Source organism: Salvelinus alpinus, chromosome 2 (genome assembly GCF_045679555.1).
Source record: "Salvelinus alpinus chromosome 2, SLU_Salpinus.1, whole genome shotgun sequence".
NCBI classification, from domain to species: Eukaryota; Metazoa; Chordata; class Actinopteri; order Salmoniformes; family Salmonidae; genus Salvelinus; species Salvelinus alpinus.
In genome coordinates, this window is record NC_092087.1 from 123,464,002 (window position 1) to 123,489,407 (window position 25,406).

General features: G+C 42.6%; 1 protein-coding gene across 1 annotated transcript in view; it reads left to right on the forward strand.

The window, feature by feature from the left end:
- The window catches only part of LOC139568540 (E3 ubiquitin-protein ligase NEURL1-like), a 68,831-nt gene extending 49,301 nt beyond the window's left edge, over positions 1 to 19,530 (forward strand). Inside the window, exons 4-6 of the mRNA XM_071390441.1 lie at positions 3,070 to 3,792; positions 14,236 to 14,415; positions 16,312 to 19,530. Of these exons, the coding sequence (XP_071246542.1) occupies positions 3,070 to 3,792; positions 14,236 to 14,415; positions 16,312 to 16,568 (1,160 nt within the window). The 3' untranslated portion in view covers positions 16,569 to 19,530. The remainder of the gene's footprint in view (positions 1 to 3,069; positions 3,793 to 14,235; positions 14,416 to 16,311) is intronic.
- Positions 19,531 to 25,406: the final 5,876 nt, after the last annotated feature.

A 25,406-nucleotide genomic window follows, 5' to 3' on the forward strand; every position in this document is an offset into this window, starting at 1 on the left:
ACTGAGACGAATGCACGCTTTTTCAAGGCACTGTTCCATCCATGTTATACTCCCAACAAAGATCAAATAGAACAATTAAAGTCCCTTAGTCCCGTGAAATATTAATACAGTCCGTTTCCAGAGCCGTCTGTGCATTAGCCGCTAATGCTAATTGACACTTGACATGACTTTGAGACCAAGGATTTAAAGGCGGGAACTGATCAAAGGGATGGCAGTTGGAGGATGATCTACATTGAATCAGCACTACTAAACGGAGGATCACACACTGTAAGGTGTCTTTGTTCTCTGGTCTTTTGATAGACTAAATGAGCACCTATAACCCCTAATTATGTCATCCGTCAATCACGCACAGTATAGTATGTAAAGGTAGCAAGTGTGGCTCAGTTGGTAGAGTGTGGCGCTTGCAATGCCAGGGTTATCGGTTCGATTCCCACGGGGGGAAAAGTGTGAAAACGTATGCACTCACTACTGTACGTCAATTAGGATAAGAGCTCTTGCTGAATTCCTCAAATGTAAAGTTAGTATAGGAAGTCAGTTGTTGCCTTTCAGTAGGCCACTGAAATATTCCATTACAGTGCCTCTTTGAAGTGATTTAGTGAGGTTTGATTGAATGATCTGGTATTGTGTAAGAGTTGGAGCTGGTTCCTGGATCCTGGTTTGACTCGAACATTTATAGCAGCCAGCACTAAAACAGAAACCTCTCTTTTCCCCTGTACAATCTGGACATAATCTTCTTAGTGAACAACAAGAAAGACGAAGCTCTGCTAATCTAGCCAGCTTGGTCAGCCTGACAGGTCGCAACCGGTTCTCAATTAGAATCTCCTCACCGCATTTGACAGCATAGGTTCTCTGGCTGTTAACACATTTAAATGTCATACCGTTCATCACATTGAAGTGGACAAGGAATTGTACACCAAAATGCTGAATAGCTCACAAATGGACAGCAGTTGGTTTTCTGGCACACATTCAAATACCCTACATTGCCTTGCCAGGCATTCACATTTGTACGGTGTCCATATGAGGACAAAATACATTTGAATGCTTTCCGAGTGGAAGATAATCCCACTCTGGCCAGGGTCCCTTTCAGCCCTTTCAGATGGGACAGGCTGAGAGATTTTAGATCTCTGTGGTTTCACTGCTGTTATTAGCAGACACACACACACAGACACACACACTCAGGCAGGCTGTCTGGCAGGCCTCGTGAGAGTAGTAATTAAGGGGTAAGAGGTTTATCTATGTCCAGAGCTGGCCCTGGCCTCTAAAAGGCTTTCTGGGACAGGCCTCAGAGGGAGCAGTGGGTGAAATGGGTCTGGCTAGACCTCTCCTGGGAGGACTGGTGGATGCTAGCTTTTATCCTTTCTCTCTCTCTCTCTCTCTCTCTCTCTCTCTCTCTCTCTCTCTCTCTCTCTCTCTCTCTCTCTCTCTCTCTCTCTCTCTCTCTCTCTCTCTCTCTCTCTCTCTCTCTCTCTCTCTCTCTCTTTCTGTCAGTCTGCCGCTCCCTCACTCTGAATGATGGGGTCTCCTTCTATCTCAAAAGAGGTGGTCACTCGCTATCATTTTCTGGTGGTCCCGCTTTCTCTCTGTCTCGTTCTGTCGCTCTTTGAGTGATGGGCTCTCTCTCGATCTCCTGCCCTCGCAGAGGAGGTGGTCAACAATGTAATTTTCTTTCTCTTTCCCTCCCCCGCTTACCTTGCTATCCATCTCCCCAATCTCTCTCTCTCTCTCTCTCTCTCTCTCTCTCTCTGTCCATCAACAAAGGTGGTCAGTCTGGTCACTCATTTTCCTTATCCACTTACACCCTCTGAGCAATGACTGTCCCTCTTCTTTGTGCCTCCCTTCCCCCCTCCCTCTCTCCCTCCTGCTCCTCTCTCTGTCTGAGTGATGGGGATGTCTCTTCAGCGCCGACAGGGGTGTAATCATTAGTCGAAACCGTAGCAAACAGTTGCAAACGGAAAACGTTTCGCAACGAAAACTAGATTTTCTATTTGACAAATTCAGGTACTGTAGGTGCCTCCCCTTTTCGTTCCATTTGCTTCCATTTTGGTTCTGTTTGGCTCCTATTGAATACACCCCAGGGCTAATTCTCCCAACGCTGGGCTGATGGGGAGTGGAGGGGTTACACATTTAGAGACCTTATTTTCAGGCAGGCAGCTGCCCAGCAGGGGTGGGGTGGGGAGGGGGGAGACTATAAGCAGGGCATTCTCTCTGTGTGTGTGTGTGTGTGTGTGTGTGTGTGTGTGTGTGTGTGTGTGTGTGTGTGTGTGTGTGCGTGTGCGTGTGCGTGTGCGTGTGTGTGCGCGCGCCACTACTACCCGCCCTACTGTGTGAAGGGGGACATGTGTTGGCAGATATAAATGGCTCACTGTAGAAGGATGATACTGTACTATGGACTGCTGGGAATGCAGAAGGAGGGAGCTCCACACACACAGACACACACATACACCCACACTGTCTTACAAACACTCATTTCTTTCTTGGTATCATCCAAGGGTGGTTAATGAAGCACTTTGTCCTCCTCATGTGAAATGAGATGATTCTGCTCCCTATTGATATTAAAGCATTCAACCAAATCTATTTTTTTAATTAATTTTTTTAATTTCTACATCTTTAAACAAGCCAAATGACACGTTCCTCTTCTGCTGTACCAGCTAATTAGCAATATCCTACATCTCGTACTAGTTTGTAACATCAGCCAATTTCGGGCCTTTTCTTTAGTACTTGGCTTGTGTCTCTCTTCCATTAATTATCTCTCTGTTCCTCTCTGTTTCTCTCTCTTTTCAATTCAAGGAATATTCCAAGGTTGGCAAAACAATACATTGCAACAGAAACGGCTATATAAACTGTCAAATAATTCTAACACTAACAAATGACAACACAGCAACACTATAGAATTATTATTAGTTGACTATCCCTCATTTTATCTCTCTTCGTCTCTTTCTCAGATATAATGGTCTCTCTTTCCCTTTATATTTCAACACAATTTACAATGATTATAGAAACTAAAATTGCCTCTCTCGCTCTCTCTCTCCCTCGCTCTCTCCCTCTCTCTCCCTTCTTCTTTTCTTCCAGAGAGTGAGATCGTCCCTCCCGACTTCCTCCGTCCCCGCTCCTTCACCACCGTGCGCTCCTCCTCTCTCCGCCGCGAGGCAGATGAATCCCGCCTCTCTGTCAGCCTCTGTGACCTCAACCTGCAAGAAGCGGACGGCTCTGGCCCAGCCCACCCACATAACCACGTCCATCTCCACCTGGCCCCTCCCTCCGCCTCCTGCCCCATCCCCCAGAACTCCCTCAACACCCAGCAGTCCTCTGTCCTCCCACACTCCCTCGAAAGCGACCTCCATTTCCACGCCCTCCGCGGTGCCCACATCAAGACGCTCGACGAGCAGACGGTGGCGAGATCCGAGCACGCCAGAGAGGAGCGAACGCTCGTCTTCACTGACCGGCCACTGCGTACCGGCGAGACCGTGTTCATCAAGGTGACCAAGTCGAGCCCGGCTAGGTCGGGATCGCTGTCCTACGGCGTGACATCATGCGACCCCGCCGTGCTGCGCCCTAGCGACCTGCCCTACAACCCGGAGGCGTTAGTCGACCGCAAGGAATTCTGGGCCGTGTGCCGAGTGCCCACGCTGCTCCAGAGCAGTGATATACTGGGCTTCCTGGTCAACCAGGAAGGGGAGGTGATCTTGAGCCACAATGGCACCAACGCGGGGATGCAAGTGTGTGTGGACAACTCCCGGCCCCTGTGGATGTTCTTCGGTCTGCACGGAGCCGTCACTCAACTCAGGATACTGGGTAAGTCAGAATGACTGTTATGTTATACAGGTAACTGCCAAAATAAAGGAAACACTAACCTAACTTGTCTTAATAGCCCGTTGGGCCACCACACGTGTTTCCTTTAATTTGGCAGTTACGTGTACTTAGAGTACTTCTCTCTACTATTACTTGAATGCTCTGTGTGGGGCCAGGAGTTGTGTATGTATGTTACCTGACTAGAGAAAACTCCAGGCCCTAGCTATGGACTGTAGGGGCTAGGGGACTTTTCCTGATCAGGTCACATGGTCAGGTCCTGGCCTTAAATACTACAGTGTCTACAGTACTACAGGCCCTAGGAGGGTTGAATCTGACATGGTAATGGTTTTCATTTATCCATTTATGATCGATCGTAAGTCAGGGATTTAGGGCCCCACCCGCATCACAGAGCTCAGAGATGTACTGTACACTTATGTCATGTGCTTCAATACAGCGCCTTGACACAGGAAGTCAGATCCAAATGCACTTCTAAAGGTATTACTGGGGAGCAAAGTAGACGCTGTCTCACGGTCTGCCACGATAATAACAGGAAGCGAGGGAACAAGTGAAAGGAGGAGTGTGGGAGCCAGACCCTGCAACCTGGCGGCCACAACACGTCTTCTCCTGTCTGTATGATGTGTATCTGTGTGTGTTTGCATGTTCTCGCATGTGTGTGTATGTGCTTGCGACCTACCCACAGCGGGGGAAACATGTCTTCGCTACGGGACACACACTACCTCTCATCAGTATGCCGAGAGCCCCCATGCTTGATTACACACTCTAAATACAGATAATGAACATGAAGTGGGAAAGATGTGCGGGTGAGCGGGAGGCCGTACGCCTCATTTGCAATATGCCAAACATACTGTATTTCTGCCGTGGCAGGCAGGTGTGGCTAAAGTAGCTACAACTGTGCTTTTAGACTGTTTGAGAGGTGAATTGCTGAACTCTTTATATTTATTTACTTACAGATGTAGGATCTTAGTTTGAGCCAGTTTGCTACGGAGGAAAATAAACCTGCAGCAACAGTAAATGTGAATTATTATGTGGGTTATACTAAGAAAATCTAGTGTGAAATTTCAAAGTGGAAAATACAAACTTCAGAAGCCTTTTTAACACACAAACCTCCTGCAACAGGGTGATCAAATGTAGATCCGACATCTGTAGGCCCCCTATCAAGCCAACTGGTGCACAAGATCCCTCTTTAAATAGTCTGTGAAAAGGGCAGACAAACCTCAAAACTAAAGAACAGCGAATGTTCACTCCGATATTCTTCTATGACATAATGGCTTTTTTTATTGAGGCGTAATTACATGCAAATGAAAATTTGGCAGAGTGTTTCGGAGATTGGACAAGCGGAAATTAAAAAATGACACATCTTTGTTAGATGTATCATGTAGAAAGACTGGGAAGGTTGATGGCCTGTCTTATTTTAACAGTCCAATTACGAAGCCACACAACCAAATCAGGCCCAACCTCGTCAACGTGTCGTCATTGTTTCGCTTCTTAGGACGAATCAAACTCCGGCTAAATATATCCCTCTTTCCTCTCAGTGAAGTAAAGGAAGGAGAGAGAGAGAGAGAGAGAGAGAGAGAGAGAGAGAGAGAGAGAGAGAGAGAGAGAGAGAGAGAGAGAGAGAGAGAGAGAGAGAGAGAGAGAGAGAGAGAGAGAGAGAGAGAGAGAGAGAGAGAGAGAGAGAGAGAGAGAGAGACGAGAGAGTTAAATAAACTACACCTTACCGTGCTGATATATAATGCTAACATGGTATTTTCATTAAGTGCTGCTTGTTTGCCCACCTGTAAATTGCCCTCATGCTAACACGCTTATTCTCCATGCAGCCATGGAGGTCACAGCAGTTAGCAAGGCATCGACATGCCCTCATGCCACCATGTTAGAACTGGTCTCATTATATTACATTACACAGCCACCATTTTGGATCTGGTCTGCTCCTTTAGGCACTCTGGAGACACACAGGCAGGTGGCTGACAGCGCGATCAATGAAAGCCACATCGATACATTACATTTAGGGCTGGACTACACACTTTCTGAGGCTGGAGTGTGGCTCTGGGGTATTGATAGATCGGGAAACCGCAGTGGCACTAGGCCAACAGTCAACAACAACACTATGGGCCTACATGAAAACTGCACAGGAAATGCAGCCCTATGGGTCTTCTCACCATGCTTTTTTACTAGGAACCCGTTAGCTGCACAGGGAGATGGTGTTATGGTGTTGTGGTTTGTTCTGATTGTCTGTTGTACTAGTACATGACACATGCTTTTATTAACATTTAGCAGGAGCACTAGGGCTACTTTTTCAGTTTTTTTCAAGGAGTTCAAGGAAGTTCTCTTGTTGACAACAGAACTGCCTGAATACTGCTGAGTTTCTCTTAGTACGGATCAACTTACGAGGAGTTTACGGCAACATGAAACGACTGTTCTAGAGACTACACTACAATCATTCATCCGAAAAATCTAGGAATTCCTTCTAACCCTGATAGATAGTAAATTACCTTTATGTTCCAATGCTCCAATGTTAGGAAGTGTCTTATCTGTTCATGTGATGGCAGGTCTGAATTTGTTTTATAGGCTCTCAGGTTTACCTGAATTTGTCCCGTGGGGCTGCGTACACATTTGGGAGTGCTCCTTTAAGCTGGCTTAAGCTGTGTGTGTTGTGCACTGACATGAGGTCAACTAATTCCTGAGCTCCCCTAGTGGGGGAGTGCCCTTGGTAGGGTGAGTGAACACTGAAGGTCAAGATTAGGGCTCCTAGCTAGCATGCTCACTAAGAAGCAACAATTTGATATTCAGAGAGAATGAATGAATGAATGAATTCGTTAATGATTGAACAGTTAATGAATGAATGATTAAGTGTAATGAATGAATGAATGGATGAATGGGTACACAAATGAATGAACAAATGAACAAATTAATGTGAATTATTATGTGGATTATAATCAATGTTGATTATAATCAACACTACAAAGCTATCCTGCAACAGAGTGATCAAATGAAGGTCCTACATCTGTAAATGGGGAGGATGATGGTGTGATAGTGGAGGAGATGTTAGAGGGAGGGAGAGAACAGCAGTAGAGAAATAGGACACTATTAATCTGACCCTCTCCCTATGCATTATAGTTTCCATTAGAATGTCAGCTCGTTCACGCTCAAGTGAACAGTCTCGCCCGCCACCCAAAGCTACTCCAGCCACTGTAATTCTCTCTTTCTTTCTTTCTTTCTTTCTTTCTTTCTTTCTTTCTTTCTTTCTTTCTTTCTTTCTTTCTCCCTCCTTCAGACTGAAACATTGAAACATCCTTGGGTCTGGCATGGTTGGCCGTTTATTCACCTTTCCTGATGTCGCTCTCTCTCTCTCTCTTCCTCGCTCTCCCTCTCTCCCTCTCTCTCTCACCTTCTCTCACTCTCCCTGTCTAGTGACTCTGATGTCAGAGTCACACACACACACACACACACACACACACACACACACACACACACACACACACACACACACACACACACACACACACACACACACACACACACACACACACACACACACACACACACACACACACACACACACACACACACACACACACACAGAGTGTACAAAACATTAAGGACACGTGCTCTTTCCATGACATAGACTGACCAGGTGAATCCAGGTGAAAGCTATGATCCCTTATTGATGTCACTTGTTAAATCCACTTCAATCAGTGTAGAGGAAGGGGAGGAGACAGGTAAAATAATATTTTTCAAGCCTTGAGACAATTGAGACATGGATTGTTTATGTGATTGTGTATGTAGGGTGAATGGGCAAGACAGAAGATTTAAGTTCCTTTGAACGGAGTATGGTAGTAGGTGCCAGGCGCATCGGTTTGTGTGCCAGGCGCACTGCAACGCTGCTGGGGTTTTCACACTCAACAGTTTCCCGTGTGTATCAAGAATGGTTCACCACCCAAAGGACATCCAGCCAACTTGACACAACTGTGGGAAGCATCGGAGTCAACATGGGGCAGCATCCCTGTGGAACGATTTCGACACCTTGTTGCGTCCATGCCCCGACGAATTGAGGCTGTTCTGAGGGCAAGATGGGGGGGGGGTGCAATTCAATATTATGAAAGGGCCCTTAATGTACATGTACACACACACCGCCCTACAGATACTAACATCTGATAGCAGGGATGTTAAGATGTCAGGGCTATAAACACCTGGATGTTAAGATGTCAGGACTATAAACACCTGGATGTTAAGATGTCAGGACTATAAACACCTGGATGTTAAGATGTCAGGGCTATAAACACCTGGATGTTAAGATGTCAGGGCTATAAACACCTGAAAGTTAAGATGTCAGGGCTATAAACACCTGGATGTTAAGATGTCAGGACTATAAACACCTGGATGTTAAGATGTCAGGACTATAAACACCTGGATGTTAAGATGTCAGAGCTATAAACACCTGGATGTTAAGATGTCAGAGCTATAAACACCTGGATGTTAAGATGGCAGGGCTATAAACACCTGGATGTTAAGATGGCAGGGCTATAAACACCTGGATGTTAAGATGTCAGAGCTATAAACACCTGGATGTTAAGATGTCAGAGCTATAAACACCTGGATGTTAAGATGTCAGAGCTATAAACACCTGGATGTTAAGATGTCAGGACTATAAACACCTGGATGTTAAGATGTCAGAGCTATAAACACCTGGATGTTAAGATGGCAGGGCTATAAACACCTGGATGTTAAGATGTCAGAGCTATAAACACCTGGATGTTAAGATGTCAGAGCTATAAACACCTGGATGTTAAGATGTCAGGACTATAAACACCTGGATGTTAAGATGTCAGGACTATAAACACCTGGATGTTAAGATGTCAGGGCTATAAACACCTGGATGTTAAGATGTCAGGGCTATAAACACCTGGAAGTTAAGATGTCAGGGCTATAAACACCTGGATGTTAAGATGTCAGGACTATAAACACCTGGATGTTAAGATGTCAGGACTATAAACACCTGGATGTTAAGATGTCAGAGCTATAAACACCTGGATGTTAAGATGTCAGAGCTATAAACACCTGGATGTTAAGATGGCAGGGCTATAAACACCTGGATGTTAAGATGGCAGGGCTATAAACACCTGGATGTTAAGATGTCAGAGCTATAAACACCTGGATGTTAAGATGTCAGACCTATAAACACCTGGATGTTAAGATGTCAGGACTATAAACACTTGGATGTTAAGATGTCAGAGCTATAAACACCTGGATGTTAAGATGTCAGGACTATAAACACCTGGATGTTAAGATGTCAGAGCTATAAACACCTGGATGTTAGGATGTCAGGACTATAAACACCTGGATGTTAAGATGTCAGAGCTATAAACACCTGGATGTTAAGATGTCAGAGCTATAAACACCTGGATGTTAAGATGTCAGGACTATAAACACCTGGATGTTAAGATGTCAGGACTATAAACACCTGGATGTTAAGATGTCAGGACTATAAACACCTGGATGTTAAGATGGCAGGGCTATAAACACCTGGATGTTAAGATGTCAGAGCTATAAACACCTGGATTTTAAGATGTCAGGGCTATAAACACCTGGATGTTAAGATGTCAGGACTATAAACACCTGGATGTTAAGATGTCAGGGCTATAAACACCTGGATGTTAAGATGTCAGAGCTATAAACACCTGGATGTTAAGATGTCAGGGCTATAAACACCTGGATGTTAAGATGTCAGGACTATAAACACCTGGATGTTAAGATGTAAGGGCTATAAACACCTGGATGTTAAGATGTAAGGGCTATAAACACCTGGATGTTAAGATGTCAGAGCTATAAACACCTGGATGTTAAGATGTAAGGGCTATAAACACCTGGATGTTAAGATGTCAGAGCTATAAACACCTGGATGTTAAGATGTCAGGGCTATAAACACCTGGATGTTAAGATGTCAGAGCTACAAACACCTGGATGTTAAGATGTAAGGGCTATAAACACCTGGATGTTAAGATGTCAGGGCTATAAACACCTGGATGTTAAGATGTCAGGGCTATAAACACCTGGATGTTAAGATGTCAGGGCTATAAACACCTGGATGTTAAGATATCAGGGCTATAAATACCTGGATGTTAAGATGTAAGGGCTATAAACACCTGGATGTTAAGATGTCAGGGCTATAAATACCTGGATGTTGCAAAACATTTTCCAGCACCAGAGCACTGATAAAATCACTCACTTCATGTCGGGCCAGATAATATCCTGTCTCTCACACACACGCTCCACATGCCTGCAAGTATGTATAGAGTAGAGAATCATTGTACCATTTAAACCGCTGTGAAATATCTTTTCCATAAACAAAAATATAGTGTTTTCAGCTGATTGAAACTGGTGTGAGTAATAGACGTAAAAAACGAAACAAAGCAGAACTTGTCTACAACATCTGATCTACTGCTTGTTTTCAATGAGAATGACAGATCTATAACTCGCATTTCTAATTGTAATTTGATCAGGTCGCCCAAAAAGTTACATATTGCAGCTTTAACTATATATACAGTATATACTATCCTAAATATAGATTTGACAAATTACAATTGAGAGCCTAAATGTAGAAAATGGCGCTGACAACAAACTTAAAGACCACCCATATACAGTCGCCAAACCTTTCAAAGCTCTTAAAGTTTCGTTGGATATCGTGTTTCAGAAAGCTCAATGGATGTAGAAAGATAAGCAACCACTTTACAACCCCACTCCCCTCTTTTCCTCCTCCCATCTTCCCCTCCTATTCATCAGTCTACCACTAAACAGGTCCCTAGAAGGAAATCCCACACTCCTCTTCTAAGATGTAGAGACTATGATGACCTAAGGTCACTCACTATATGACCACAAAGGACATCCTCAGTCACAACCATGACTGTAGGGCCAAGCGGCAATTTTGAAGCCACAACCCCATCGAGGTGCTGCGACAGTGTGTGACCCAGTGTTGTTGAGTCAAAGTATGTCCCAGTCTCAGTGTCACATAGCCCACATTCCTCAGAATCCTCCCATAGCAGACTGCTTTAGAGGATCTGGACAAACATACTCTTCTTAATAAACCTCTGTGTCGCAAATTGCACCCTATTCCCTGTGTAGTGCACTACTTTTTGCTAGGGCCCATAGAGCTATGGTCAAAAGTAGTGCAGTCAAAAGTAGTGCACCACATAGGGAATAGGGTGCCATTTGGGAGGCGGGAGTGAGCCGCCACAGCTGTCCACAGTCCCTCTCTAAGTTAATCTGGGAGTGAACAGGAGGATCAGGGCTGGGCTCCACTGATCCTAGGTCAGCTGATGAGGACAAGCCAGATAGGGGATTAAAATGGGAGAGATGGAGGACAGAGAGAGGCTCGGCACCACCACCACACCTCTGGGTTAGAGTCCATAGGGGGACCTGTCAGCGTAGTAGTAATGTGATCGTAGGGGGACTCTGAATAGTAGTTGTAGTGGTAGTTTATAAGGAGGATAAGGGTGTGTACGTACGAACTAAGGATAGTTATGGGCGTGTGCGTTATACATAGACATTCTACAAATGACCATCTAAAAACACATTGCACAAACACACACACACACACATACACACACACATTGCACCCACACACACTTAGACATACACATACACTGAGGCACCAAGAGCCTAGGGGTACCAGAGCAACCCTCTACACAAACAAACAGCCCTGGTCTTAAGCCTCCTCTCCAACTATACCAGCACATACAGCCCCATTTAGAAAACCTCCAAGACTCCACAAGACTTGTACAGTACAGCCTACCACATGACGTAATGCACCGTGTCAGTCAGTCATCAGGCAACAGAGATCAGTATTACAGCCAACATGGGTCCTAATGCATTATGTTAGCATTATCGCAGAACCAAAATGGCCACCTAGTCCAGTGGTTCCCAACCAGGGGTACTAGGACCCCTGGGGGTACTTGGCCTATCCACACGGTGTACTTGAGAAGACTCATGAGACCATAGGCCGACTGATAAAATGCACGAGTGGGTAAATTGCGTTGGTGGTAGAGTCAGCGAAAAAGTTTGGGAACCACTGGCCTAGTCGACAGCCTCTCCAGTGTTCGTGAGCATAGAAAGACTGCAGCTGGGCAGCAATTTTGGATCTGGCCATAGATCAATCGCTCCCAGAGAGATGCCAGAAACGGTGGCCGGTCGCCATGTTGTCAGCTGATGGCAGTCTTAATGATGGACCATGGGCCACACACCAGACGACTCATATTTCACATTCTTCCATCGTGCCATCCAGAAAAACAGACATAGCGCACCGAGAAAGAAGAGAAAGACCATCGAGGTCACTCCCAGTTACCACAATCCCCATAGGCTTTGATGAACTATTCCTCCTCTCATCCCTCGTGTCTTAAAATAACATGTTATTGAAATGTTCAAGGGTTCATTGTAGTTCATTGTGGCTTGTTTGTTGCGGTTGTTGCTGATGATGTCCCTGTTTTTGGATGGTGTGGCTTTCGGGCCGAATGGTGACTATAGCCATTTCCGTTGTTCCTAGGCGAATTAGCAAAGCTTTTAATCATTTTTCTTTTTTAATTATGACACGTATACTCAACAAGACAGACAGTTTTCATAGTAATTTACGAAACATTAAATAGTCATTCTGTTAGTGCCTACTTAAACCAAAAATAAAACAATTGGTCTCATATTACAACTACCGCGGGTCAGCGTTGCACTAACAATACCTGGATGCATTCAATATGTCTATGAATACAGTCTAGGAAAAAATGACGTTTGTTTTTGGTGTAGTATCACTTTTGATTAGGCGATCCCCCTTTATAAAATCAATAGCGACACTCAATCTTGCCCAGTCTATATACATTATTACTACTCAATCACTAGCGACCATTTGTCAAACCAATGTTAAGGAACCACTTCGTCCTCAGATACTTCAAACATCATTGTTCTGACGTATCCTCTTTCATCGATGTACAGGCATGTACTGTATGTCTGACGTAGCCAGGGTCGCATTCCGACTTACGTAATGTGTCCATGTCCGTGACTTTGGAACCCAACATGTCATGTTAATCACACTGGGGCTGGGGTCTCTGAAACATGACCCTTCACGTTAGGCAACACTGGCATCCTAATATGTGCTTCTTAAAAGTGGACACGGAATTCCCATATGTTTCCCTGCCTTCACCACAGAAACAGGGGATGTAAAAAAACAGAAGAGTGGAACGTGACAAACCCCCCACATATCTCCCTGAACTTCACGCTAGAAATCCCCAAAGCTTATGGAAAAGCCATTCACTTGATCATAAGATCATTCATCTGTCTACCAATGTACTGTATAGCACACTTAGAGAAAACCCCCTCTGATCTTTGTAGGCCTATGTCTTCATAACATACCAACTCTTCTTTCAGATGCAAATAAGCTTTATTAGCATGAATGAACAAGGCCACTGTTGCTAAAACCCGTTGAGAAAATGACACCAATAATGACAGTTTAAAAAAAATAGTATTGTAATGGTGATTAGAGAAAGGGGAAAATATATATATATATATATATAAAATAAAGATTATATAGAATATATATATATAATAAATATTACCAGAGATTCTTTTTAAATTAATATAAATAAAATAAATACATCAAAATAGTAATAATAATCTTTCTTTCTCTCAATTCTTCATGATATAGGATCATTCTTCAATGTAGAACCTACTGGATAGTCCACTTACAGTACTAGAGGTGCCTATATTTGAGGTGCTTATAATTGAGGTGGCTATAGTTGAGGTGGCTGTAGTTGAGGTGACTATATTTGAGGTGCCTATAATTGAGCTGCCAATAGTTGAAGTGTCTATATTTGAGGTGCCTATAATTGAGGTGCCTATAATTGAGGTGGCTATAGTTGAGGTGACTATATTTGAGGTGCCTATACAGTAGTTGAGGTGGCTATAGTTGAGGTGGCTATATTTGAGGTGGCTATAGTTGAGGTGCCTGTGGCTATAGTTGAGGTGCCTATAGTTGAGGTGCCTATATTTGAGGTGGCTATAGTTGAGGTGCCTATAGTTGAGGTGGCTATATTTGAGGTGCCTATAGTTGAGGTGCCTATAGTTGAGGTGCTTATAGTTGAGGTGGCTATAGTTGAGGTGGCTATAGTTGAGGTGCCTATATTTGAGGTGGCTATAGTTGAGGTGCCTATAGTTGAGGTGCCTATAGTTGAGGTGGCTATATTTGAGGTGGCTATAGTTGAGGTGCCTATAGTTGAGGTGCCTATAGTTGAGGTGGCTATAGTTGAGGTGGCTATAGTTGAGGTGGCTATAGTTGAGGTGGCTATAGTTGAGGTGGCTATAGTTGAGGTGGCTATAGTTGAGGTGGCTATATTTGAACTCTTTATGCTTTCATAACCATCTCTTTTCTCTCTGTCTGTTCTCTGGCTCCAGGTTCCACACATCTCGAGGACCAGCCGGCACGGGCTCCCTCCAACCCCAGCTCTCCCTCCTCCTCCCCCCATACCCCCAGCGCCCTAGCCCTGGCCCTGGGTAGTGGAAGCTCTGACCCTGTCCTTAACGGAGGCCTGGAAGGCCCCTGCGCCAGTGCCTACTGTGGTGGCTCTGCGGGAGGTCTGTACCTTTCAGAGCCACTCTATTAATCAAACTATCAAACCCACTGCAGGGGGTTAAGAGAGGAGAGGGGGACACTAGGTAGCAGATGTCCTGGGTGGTGAGTCTGCTCGGTACATTGCTTCTCGTGCTGTGCAGCGAGAGGACACAATGTCTCGTCTACTGTTGTAGTTACGTAATGTGAGGCTGCCTTCATAGTAGAACAACAGTAGTAAAATGGGTTTGTACTGTATTTATTGTAAGGAATGTATTGAGCAACACTGTAGATTAGATCCATTACATCAGTACATACACTACTGGTCAAAAGGTTTAGAACAACTACTCATTCAAGGATTTTTCCTCATTTTTACTATTTTCTACATTGTAGAATAATAGTGAAGATATCAAAACTATGAAATAACACATATGGAATCATGTAGTAACCAAAAAAGTTTTAAACAAATCAAAATATATTTTATTTTTGAGATTCTTCAAATAGCCACCCTTTGCCTTGGTGACAGTTTTGCACACTCTTGGCATTCTCTCAACCAGCTTCATGAGTTAGTCACCTGGAATGCATTTCAATTAACAGGTGTGCCTTCTTCAAAGTGAATTTGTGGAATGTCTTTCCTTCTTAATACGTTTGAGCCAATCAGTGGTGTTGTGACAAGGTAGTGGTGGTATACAGAAGATAGCCCTATTTGGTTAAATACCAAGTCCATATTATGGCAAGAACAGCTCAAATAAGCAAATAGAAACGATCCATCATTACTTTAAGACATGAAGGACAGTCAATACGGAACATTTCAAGAACTTAGAACTTAGTTTCTTCAAGGGCAGTCGCAAAAACCATCAAGCTCTATGATAAAACTGGCTCTCATGAGAACCGCCACAGGAATGGAAGACCCAGAGTTACCTTTGCTGCAGAGGATAAGTTCATTAGAGTTACCAGCCTCAGAAATTGCAGACAAATAAATGCTTCGCAGACTTTAAGTAACAGAGGACTTCAGAGGAGACTGTGTGAATCAGGTCTCCATGGTCGAATTGCTGCAAAAAAAACACTACTAAAGGACACCAATAAGAACAAGAGACTTTCTTGGGCCAAGAAACACGAGCAATGGACATTACACCAAGATTTTTGGTTCCAACCGCCGTGTTTTTGTGAGACGCGGTGTGGGTGAACGGATGATCTCCACATGTATTTCCCACCGTAAAGCATGGAGAAGGAGGTCTTACATTGTGGGGGTGCTTTGCTGATGACACTGTCTGTGATTTATTTAGAATTCAAGGCACACAACCAGCATGGCTACCACAGCAATACTGCAGCGATACCCCATCCCATGTGGTTTGGGCCTATTGGGACTATAATTAGTTTTTCAACAGGACAATGACGCAACTCACCTCCAGGCTGTGTAAGGGCTATTTTACCAAGAAGGAGAGTGATGGAGTGCTGCATCAGATTACCTGGCCTTCACAATCCCCCGACCTCAAACAAATTGAGATGGTTTGGGATGAGTCGGACCGTAGAGTGAAGGAAAAGCAGCTAACAAGTGCTCAGCAGCCAACAAGTGCTCAGTTGAACTCAGTTCAAGACTGTTGGAAAAGCATTCCAGGTGAAGCTGGTTGAGAGAATGCCAAGAGTGTGTAAAGCTCTCATCAAGGCAAAGGGTGGCTATTTGAATACGTATATATTTTGATTTGTTTAACACTTTTTTGGTTACTACATGATTCCATATGTGTTATTTCATAGTTTTGATGTCTTCATTATTCTGCAATGTAGAAAATAGTACAAATAAAGAAAGACCATTGAATGAGTAGGTGTTCTAAAACTTTTGACCTGTAGTGTACATGCAGAATGTCTCTCTCTTTCTCCCTCTCCCTCCTTCCCTCCCTCCGTCACTACCTCCCCCCTAACAGGAACGACCCCCAGCTCGCCCGTCAGCCTCCCCAAGTCACCCACCTTCCCATCAGGCAGCGGGAGAGGGCCCGGGTGGCCGACTGGAGATGAGTGTTCCATCTGCTACGAGAACCACGTGGACACGGTCATCTACGCCTGCGGTCACATGTGTCTCTGCTACACCTGCGGCGTCAAACTCAAGAAGATGTCCAACGCCTGCTGCCCCATCTGCAGGAGACAAATCAAAGACATCATTAAGACCTACCGTAGCACGTAGGGGGCCTTTGAAGCTAAGGGCCCCGAAACTGAGGGCCACAGGCATAAGTTAATGTGGAGAGGAGGAAGACGTTGGGGAAAGACTTTGATAAACTTTTAAGATCAGGGAAATGGACAATGGACAGTTCACTCTGGTACTTTTGTGTGATGGATATTGAGGAAGAATCTTGGTTTTTGTTTCAAAAACCTATTTTTAGTTGGCTGGTACAGTTAGTAGACCTGCACTGCAAAGGTCTCTTACATTTCCACTTTCCCTCTCTGACGCAGTGTGTGACGGCTTTTGAAGTGGCGGGGGGTTTGCAACCGCGGAGAGAACTTCCTCTCTCAACTAGAAGTTTTCATTCTTCTTACTCTCCAAGGATTCAGGAAGTTTCAGACTTTGAGGAAAGAGAAGACGTGAAACCAGTTTTTATTTCGTTGTTTAAGCCACTCCCAGACGACTGCCGCGAGTTTGCTCATTTGCATGGAAGCAAACGAGGTGGTTTCAATTGAACGTTTTTGGTCTTGAGATGATCTATTTATGTTGAAGAGCAGAAGGACTGTTAAGTTCCAACATTTGCTTCTTAACCTGACTCAACTTTGTCTGTTAAACAAAACAACAGGCAAAATATCTGCCCTTTCTACAGATAGTTCTTTATTAACATAACGTCTCAGTATGGCACAACTTCTGTCTGTGTGTTACTTAGGCAAACTGCAGAGGAAAAGAGAGGACTTATTTGTTGCTCAAGCGTCGTGACCGGAAAGGGGTGCATTTCTGTAGTAGTCATAGGATTCATCAATAGGAAGATAACTACAGATGTATAAAGTTGTGAAGTATAGGGACGTAAGTATATGACGTGTGAAGGAGTGCTGTATCACCTCTTGCTCCTATTTAGTAAGTCATATATTCTCAACCAAATGTATTTGTGTGGTAGTTCTATAGCACATTTATTGGTGGTAGCTGTCCTGTTGCGCTAGCTAGCTATCTGCTTGCTCTGCAGTGTTGTATGTTGCACTGGAGCCAGTACTGCGCTCTCGGAAATGCCCCATCAAGAAAGGAGAAGAAACAGATTATTTTACACAAGAAATTTAAACAACCATCAAAACAATGTCACTGGCAGCCTCAGCTCCCAATCCAATCCCAGAATTTGTACCCACATCATGTGACTGGAAGCAGGAAGTGAAAGTACATTTATTGGGTGTTCCTCAGGTCCAGCTGTTAACGCCCCAAAATGGTGACACTTTACGCAAACACCAGCCCAATGCACTGTGATTGTTGCCATGGTAATAACGTTCACCGTCGATCCGACACAGCCCCCTGCCTTAATTTATGAACAGTTAATTTGTTACATGCGGAGGTGTGATAAATAATACCTTGTTTCTATCCATATTTTTCACCAAGACCCCTTACTAAATACCAAATACGATGTTGTGTGTCCGAAGAAAAGCTTCCGAAACAGGACTTCAGAGGATCAACTCAGAGAATAAAAAGCACATGAAACAAAACTGAATTGACTCCAACTTATTTTTATAACTCGAAATACTTACTGGTCAGAGGTCATTTGCATCACAGAGAGTCAGTAATATGTACACAACCCGAACCCTATCACGGTACTATTCTTACATCTGCATAGTGCTTCCACCAGCAACAAATACCCTTCACAGTTACACACATTAATGTAGGGTTATGAGAGGTAGATGGGAGTTCCTCAATGTTACAAGTAGATATACAGTCGGTTACACGCATTGTCACTTACCCCATATGACTTTTATCACTTTGGGGAGAATCCTAATTTACACTTAAGTCGAATTATCACATCAATGCAAGAATACCTGAAAATGTGATTTTGTAAAAGTAAGAATTTTCCCCTTTTTGATCAGTATGTGTCATATATCCCATTGAAATTCCCATCACGCTTGTGTGTCCTGGAGCAATATGCCATAGCTTTCTGCCGAGAGCTGAAAAGGCCGTTTTTTTAACACGTTTATCTTGCATCTTGGTGTAATGAATAGATAATCGACAAGTGAATCTGGAATGTAATGCTGCGACAGTGTCTGCCAGCTCTCTGTGTTTGGGGCAAATACTGACAGATGTTTCGTGTACATCCTCTTTACACTCACAAACAGAACTTTGTGTTTTTATGACATTATACGCTACTGCTTGAGTGTTAATTCACATTTTGAATGTTAATTTATGTTTTAAAATGAGGCAAATAGTTTTATTGGTGTGGTTGGTAGTATCGAGAGAGAAAAAACATATTTTGTCAGCTTTCTTTTTGTTGATTGATAGTCATGATTGTAATGTTTGTTTTCTGGTTGATTGAAACCATGAAATAATCAGCTATTTCTACTTCTACGGTGTATCCTAGAGCCAGGAACGATATTATCTTGTACCTTCAACCAATACCTGGGACTCCCTGCAGTATACAATCATAACACCTTGTTGCTTTGAGTACAAGATAAGCACAGATTAATAATTTTACAAACCCTGAATATTCAGATGCTGAATTTTTTTGTAATTTATACATTGTTGTTTATGCCTCCTTTCGAGTCCAAACCAGGTTTGTTTTTATAGCTCTTACCAAGTATATAGTTTAAAGGCCATCGTTGTATGGCAATGTTAAATGTCACTTTACAAGAATCCTGATTGTACTTTTTAAATGGTCTAGTCTATAGGTAATCTCTGGCATATTCTATCGCAGTAAAATTTGTGCTGATACTAAGTGTCCGACGAAATCCGAAATCCAATAAAAAATGTATGTGTTAATCCACCTCGTAATTTGCAAAGTCTGTGCTAAACACATGTAATTTCCCCTTGCTTGAGACATGTTTTTTACAGTTTTTTTTTTACTGACCCTTAAACCAAGGAATTTAACCTACAACCACTAATGTAAACAATAGTCATTGGACATACGGTCATGTCATAAATGGCATACCGTACATTGACAACCTATAATAATGTAAAAGTTAAATATCATACAAAATCAACAAGGCACCTACATTGCTGCTTATCGTATTTATTGAGTTACATACAGGATTAATTGAAGTGGTCTGACTCATGCCATGGCTTAAAGTTCAGCCCTCCACACAGATACTATGACTAGGGCCCAGAATTGTTCCTGACCTAGTGACCTGGAAAACTCAGGGCCCTAACTATAACACCAACCAGTTGCGGTGTGATACAAATTTACCCCCCAAAATATTTTTGGTATCTCTCCTGATTGTTTGTCGACCCTGTATTGTATCTATCTTCCATTGAAGTGTTTTGATCTCAGATCCTACTGTATTTGGGTGTTTGCTTTCTTCTTCTACTATCCTCCATTTTAGAAAACCCCTTCTTCAGATATCACTAGACAGGTTTCACCTGGGAAATATACTTTATTTTCTGTCTTTTAGTTGTTTGAGTTGTTTGTTCACTCCGTCCTAGTTAGTGAACTTTGGGACCAATAGAAGACAAGCTGAAAATTAAAAATTAAATAATAATCTCCTAGGCCATCATTTAGACAGAGTTCAGGGGTCAATCAGAACGCTACACATAGAAATGTAACATAGGCTAGGTCAAACACGATTGCTCCTATTTTCTATGATATAGAAGAATATATGTTCTATGTTGTGACTCATCCATTGTTTAAGATACTCTGCAAACCTGTCTTTATTTGAAAACTAGTTTCCAAGTGATCTGTTTGTGAGCTCTGTTAAATGTGAGTCAGATGATTGTGTCAATAAACTTTCCAGACGTGTTTCAAAGAAGTGTCTGTGCCTGCTTTTCTCATAAAACTTGGATAGAACATAAATTACATACATTTGATTACAAACAAATTCGATATTTTCTATCACATCTCCAATATCCATCTTAATAAGATTGGATTATCTCCCATACATATCCAACTATAACATACACTTGATGACAAATTCATATTTATTATATCCATACTCTTGATTTTAATTCATCCCGTAAATGTTTTTTAATTTATTTTTATTTATCCTTTATTTAACCAGGAAGGGCTCATTGAGATTTGAAGTCTCTTTTTCAAGAGCGCCCTGGCCAAACTACAGGTAATCTAGTAAAAAACCATAGAATTCACAAGAGTATAACAAAATCATAAAATCATAAAATTAAAAACATTGACAGGTCAGGGAATCAGCCTCAAATCAGCCTTCTGGACAATAAAAATGCCCAAATAAAATGGTAGTAAACCCAAAATGGCTTTGTAAATAAAAGTATACCAGTGACTGAGCCTACGATTGACTAGAGAAGGCCAGCCAACCCTGGAATATAAAGTGCAGTGGTGTGTAAGGCTTTTGCAGTTTAGAATAAATCTCAGTGCTCCATGGTAAGCAGAAGCATTCATATGTAGAATATCCCCATAGTCTAGTATAGGCATAAATGTAGCTGATACTAGCCTCCTTCTGGCTTCAAAAGAAAAACAGGCCTTATTCCTAAAATAAAATACCAACTTCAGTTTCAATTTTTTTGTAAATTGTTGAATATACAATTTAAAAGAGAGGCCGTCATCAATTAAAATTCCAAGATATTTATATGAGATTACAGTCTCAATCTCATTGCCCTGACAGGTAGTAGGTGAAAGGTTCAGAGGTCTATTTCTTGCTTTAGAAAACTGTGCCACTAGAGATTCTCGGTTCGAGTCCAGGCTCTCGATCTTCGCCTCTCCCGAGTCCGTATGGGAGTTGCAGCGATGAGACAAGCCTGTAAGGACGCATGGCTCTCGACCTTCGCCTCTCCCGAGTCCGTACGGGAGTTGCAGCGATGAGACAAACCTGTAACTACCAATTGGATATCACGAAATTGGGGAGGAAAATAAGAAAACACCATAGGTTTAGTTTTGTCAGTATTGAGGATTAGCTTCAAATGACACAAGGTATATTGAACAGTATAAAAAGCAGTTTTCAAATTCTGGATTGCTTTTATGAGAGAAGAGGCACAACAATAAAAAACAGTATCATCAGCATAAAAGTGAGGTTCCGCATTTTGCACATTTTTGTCTAAATTAATTATATGAATAGTGAGTAAGAGGGGACCAAGTACAGAGCCCTGGAGCACACCATAACAGACAGACAATTTAACAGACATGAGCCCATCAAATTGAGTGCAATGAGTTCTATCAGACAGATACAGTTGAAGTCGGATGTTAACATACACTTAGGTTGGAGTAATTAAAACTCGTTTTTCAACCACTCCAGAAATTTCTTGTTAGCAAACTATAGTTTTGGCAAGTCGGTTAGGACATTTACTTTATGTATGACACAAGTCATTTTTCTAACAATTCTTTACAGACAGATTATTTCACTTATAATTCACAGTATCACAATTCTAGTGGGTCAGACGTTTACATACACTAAGTTGACTGTGACTTTAAACAGCTTGAAAAATTCCAGAGAATTATGTCATGGCTTTAGAAGCTTCTGATAGGCTAATTGACATAATTGGAGTCAATTGGAGGTGTACCTGTGGATGTATTTCAAGGCCTACCTTCAAACTCAGTGCCTCTTTGCTTGACTTCACGGGAAAATCAAAGAAATCAGCCAAGAACTCAGAAAGAAATTGTAAACCTCCACAAGTCTAGTTCATCCTTGGGAGAAATCTCCAAATGCCTGAAGGTACCACGTTCATCTGTACAAACAATAGTATGCAAGTATAAACACCATGGGACAACGCAGCCGTCATACCGCTCAGGCAGGAGATGCGTTCTGTCTCCTAGAGATGAACGTACTTTGGTGCGAAAAGCGTAAATCAGTCCCAGAACGACAGCACAGTAAAACGACCTTGTGAAGATGCTGGAGGAAACAGGTACAAAAGTATCTATATCCACAGTAAAATGAGTCCTATATAGACATAACCTGAAAGGCCGCTCAGCAAGGAAGAAGCCACTGCTCCAAAACCTCCATAAAAAAGCCAGACTATGGTTTGCAACTGCACATGGGGACAAAGATCGTACTTTTTGGAGAAATGTCCTCTGGTCTAATGAAACAAAAATACAACTGTTTGGCCATAATGACCATCATTATGTTTGGAGGAAAAAGGGGAACGCTTGTAAGCCGAAGAACACCATCCCTACCGTGAAGCACGGGGGTGGCAGCATCATCTTGTGGAGGTGCTTTGCTGCAGGAGGGACTGGTGCACTTCATAAAATAGATGGCATTTCGAGGTAGGAAAATTATGTGGACATCTTGAAGCAACATCTCAAGACATCAGTCAGGAAGTTAAAGCTTCGTCGCAAATGAGTCTTCCAAGTGGACATTGACCCCAAGCATACTTCCAAAGTTGTAGCAAAATGGCTTAAGGACAACAAAGTCAAGGTATTGGAGTGGCCATCACAAAGCCCTGACCTCAATCCCATAGAAAATTTGTGGGCAGAACTGAAAACCCGTGTGCGAGTAAGGAGGCCTACAAACCTGACTCAGTTACACCAGCTCTGTCAGGAGGAATGACCCAACATTCACCCAATTTATTGAGGGAAGCTTGTGGAAGGCTACGTTTGACCCAAGTTAAACAATTTAAAGGCGATGCTACCAAATACTAATTGAGTGTATGTAAACTTCTGACCCACTGGGAATGTGATGAAAGAAACAAAAGCTGAAATAAATCATTCTCTCTACTATTATTCTGACATTTCACATTCTTAAAATAAAGTGGTGATCCTAGCTGACCTTTTACTAGGATTAAATGTCAGGAATTGTGAAAAACTGAGTTTAAATGTATTTGGCTAAGGTGTATGTAAACTGCCGACTTCAACTGTAGTTAACTGTAGTTAGCAAATCATGCAACTGCATGCACCGAAAGACTAACGCGCGACAATCTCTGCTTTAGTATAAAATGATCAACTGTATCAAAAGCCTTAGAAAGATCAATAAAAAGTGAGACACAGTGCTGTTTTTTTGCCAAGGCCTTAGTGATGTCATTTAAAACCTTCATGGCTGCTGTTATTGTGCTATGCTTCTTCCTGAAGCCCGTTTGGTATATTGATAAAATAGAGATAGTATATAAAAACGATTTTAGCTGTTCACTAACAAGGGTTTCAAATAATGATACAATCCATTGATTAAGATTACTATCATCCCCCAGCCACACTGGTTGCATGGATCATGTACACAGTTTGTGTCAGCATAGTCATAAAACACAGAGGAATCCAAATAGAGTTGCTAACCAAGACATACACAACCCTGACCTTCTGTGGTCCAACGGAACCTGGTGCTTTCAGTGGTATGTGATTTGGGACACCTGTTACATCATGTGTTTTGGACGGCCCCAACTGCCTAGGTGGTTTATGTTCAACCGGGGTCCTCCAGGGGACACTAGGCTTAGGGTCAGGGGCTCCAAGCACTGCAGGCAGCTACCACCTCATCCAAATATCCCTCTGATGTCCCCATATGTCTGTCAGTAGTGGATTAATAGCATGTAAAATATGGTAATATCTAGGAGCAGGTATAAGTCTGATAATAATCTAGACGATATATATCAAATCTGTCAACAAGATGTATTAGTATCCCATAACTTTGTTATACCATGATGGGTCATAGTTAATGTCCATAGGCAATACTCTGTGATGATGGATTAAACCTTCATGTGTTTAACAATAATAATAATTTGAATACATGCAGTCCTGCATTACAAAGACCCTTGAGGTAAGACCTTTACAAACAAACAGCCAAAAACCGCAAACCATGAGCTCAAACTCCCCTCTGACTCCTCCGGCCAAGGCTGAGGAGAACAGACTAGTTCAAGATTGCCATCTAGTGGATATATATAAATAGTTCCACTGACCAATGAGAATCTGTTTAAGTGATGGGTCGTCCTATGGGAGCTTTCCTCAGCTGTCGACACTGTCACACTTAAATATGCCATCACCGTCACACCTGAAGATGACAGTGACATGGACTGAACAGAAACACTAAGACCTTTACTTCAATACCTCTCTGAAGTATTCCCAAATGGTCTATGTGCAACCAAAAGGTGGCAGAAACACTGTCGGCCTAAGTGTTTGTTACGTCTTTATTTGATACTTGTCATTCTAGAACCTTCCTGAAATACTCCAATACAGTCTTTATGTTGGACATGATGTCTCTATGTTTTTCTCCTCTCACAGCTGTCAGTCTGAGTGTTACATTCTTTTTACACATCCCGTAACCACCCGTGATCAATGTGATGAATGCTCTGACCTTTAGATGCTGAGGGTAACTTGCACATGTTCTGTTGAAAGCGAGCATTTTGTAACCAGTGGGGGTTCAATGGGGGTTGGGTGGTTGTCCTAAGGGGAGGTAGGTGTGCACATTTTTCGTGTTCATTTAGACGTACGTGATACATCTTTCTACATGTGTATAGATTTTCTCCTCCCTCTTTCTCTTTAGCGGTAGGGAGGGCTCTACCATACTAGTTCATCTTCATTTGCTGCCCTTACAATTTTGACAGTTCTCTCATAACTCATACAATATACATCTAAAACAGAGTTGTTCAATTGTACAATCCAAGTCTAAATATACTTATTCTGATTTATACCATACAACAAATGAAGATATATGTATCGTTCCATAAAATGACTGTCGCCTACGATTGTATGTAAAAGTTATAAATAAATCTAAATATGAATGTGAGTCACATCAGCTCAGTTGGTCCCGTGTGGCTCAGCTGGTAGAGCATGGTGCTTGCAATGATAGGGTTGTGGGTTCTATTCCCATGGGGGACCAGGGAAAAAGTACAGGGGAAAAGTATGAACATTTACTCTTGTAAGTTGCTTGGATAAGTGCTAAACGACTGAAACATTTAATAATACTGTAAATATTCTGTTTCATAATGTATGGCATGTGAGTGTTCAGGCTAACAAATGAAAACAGAGAGGCAACA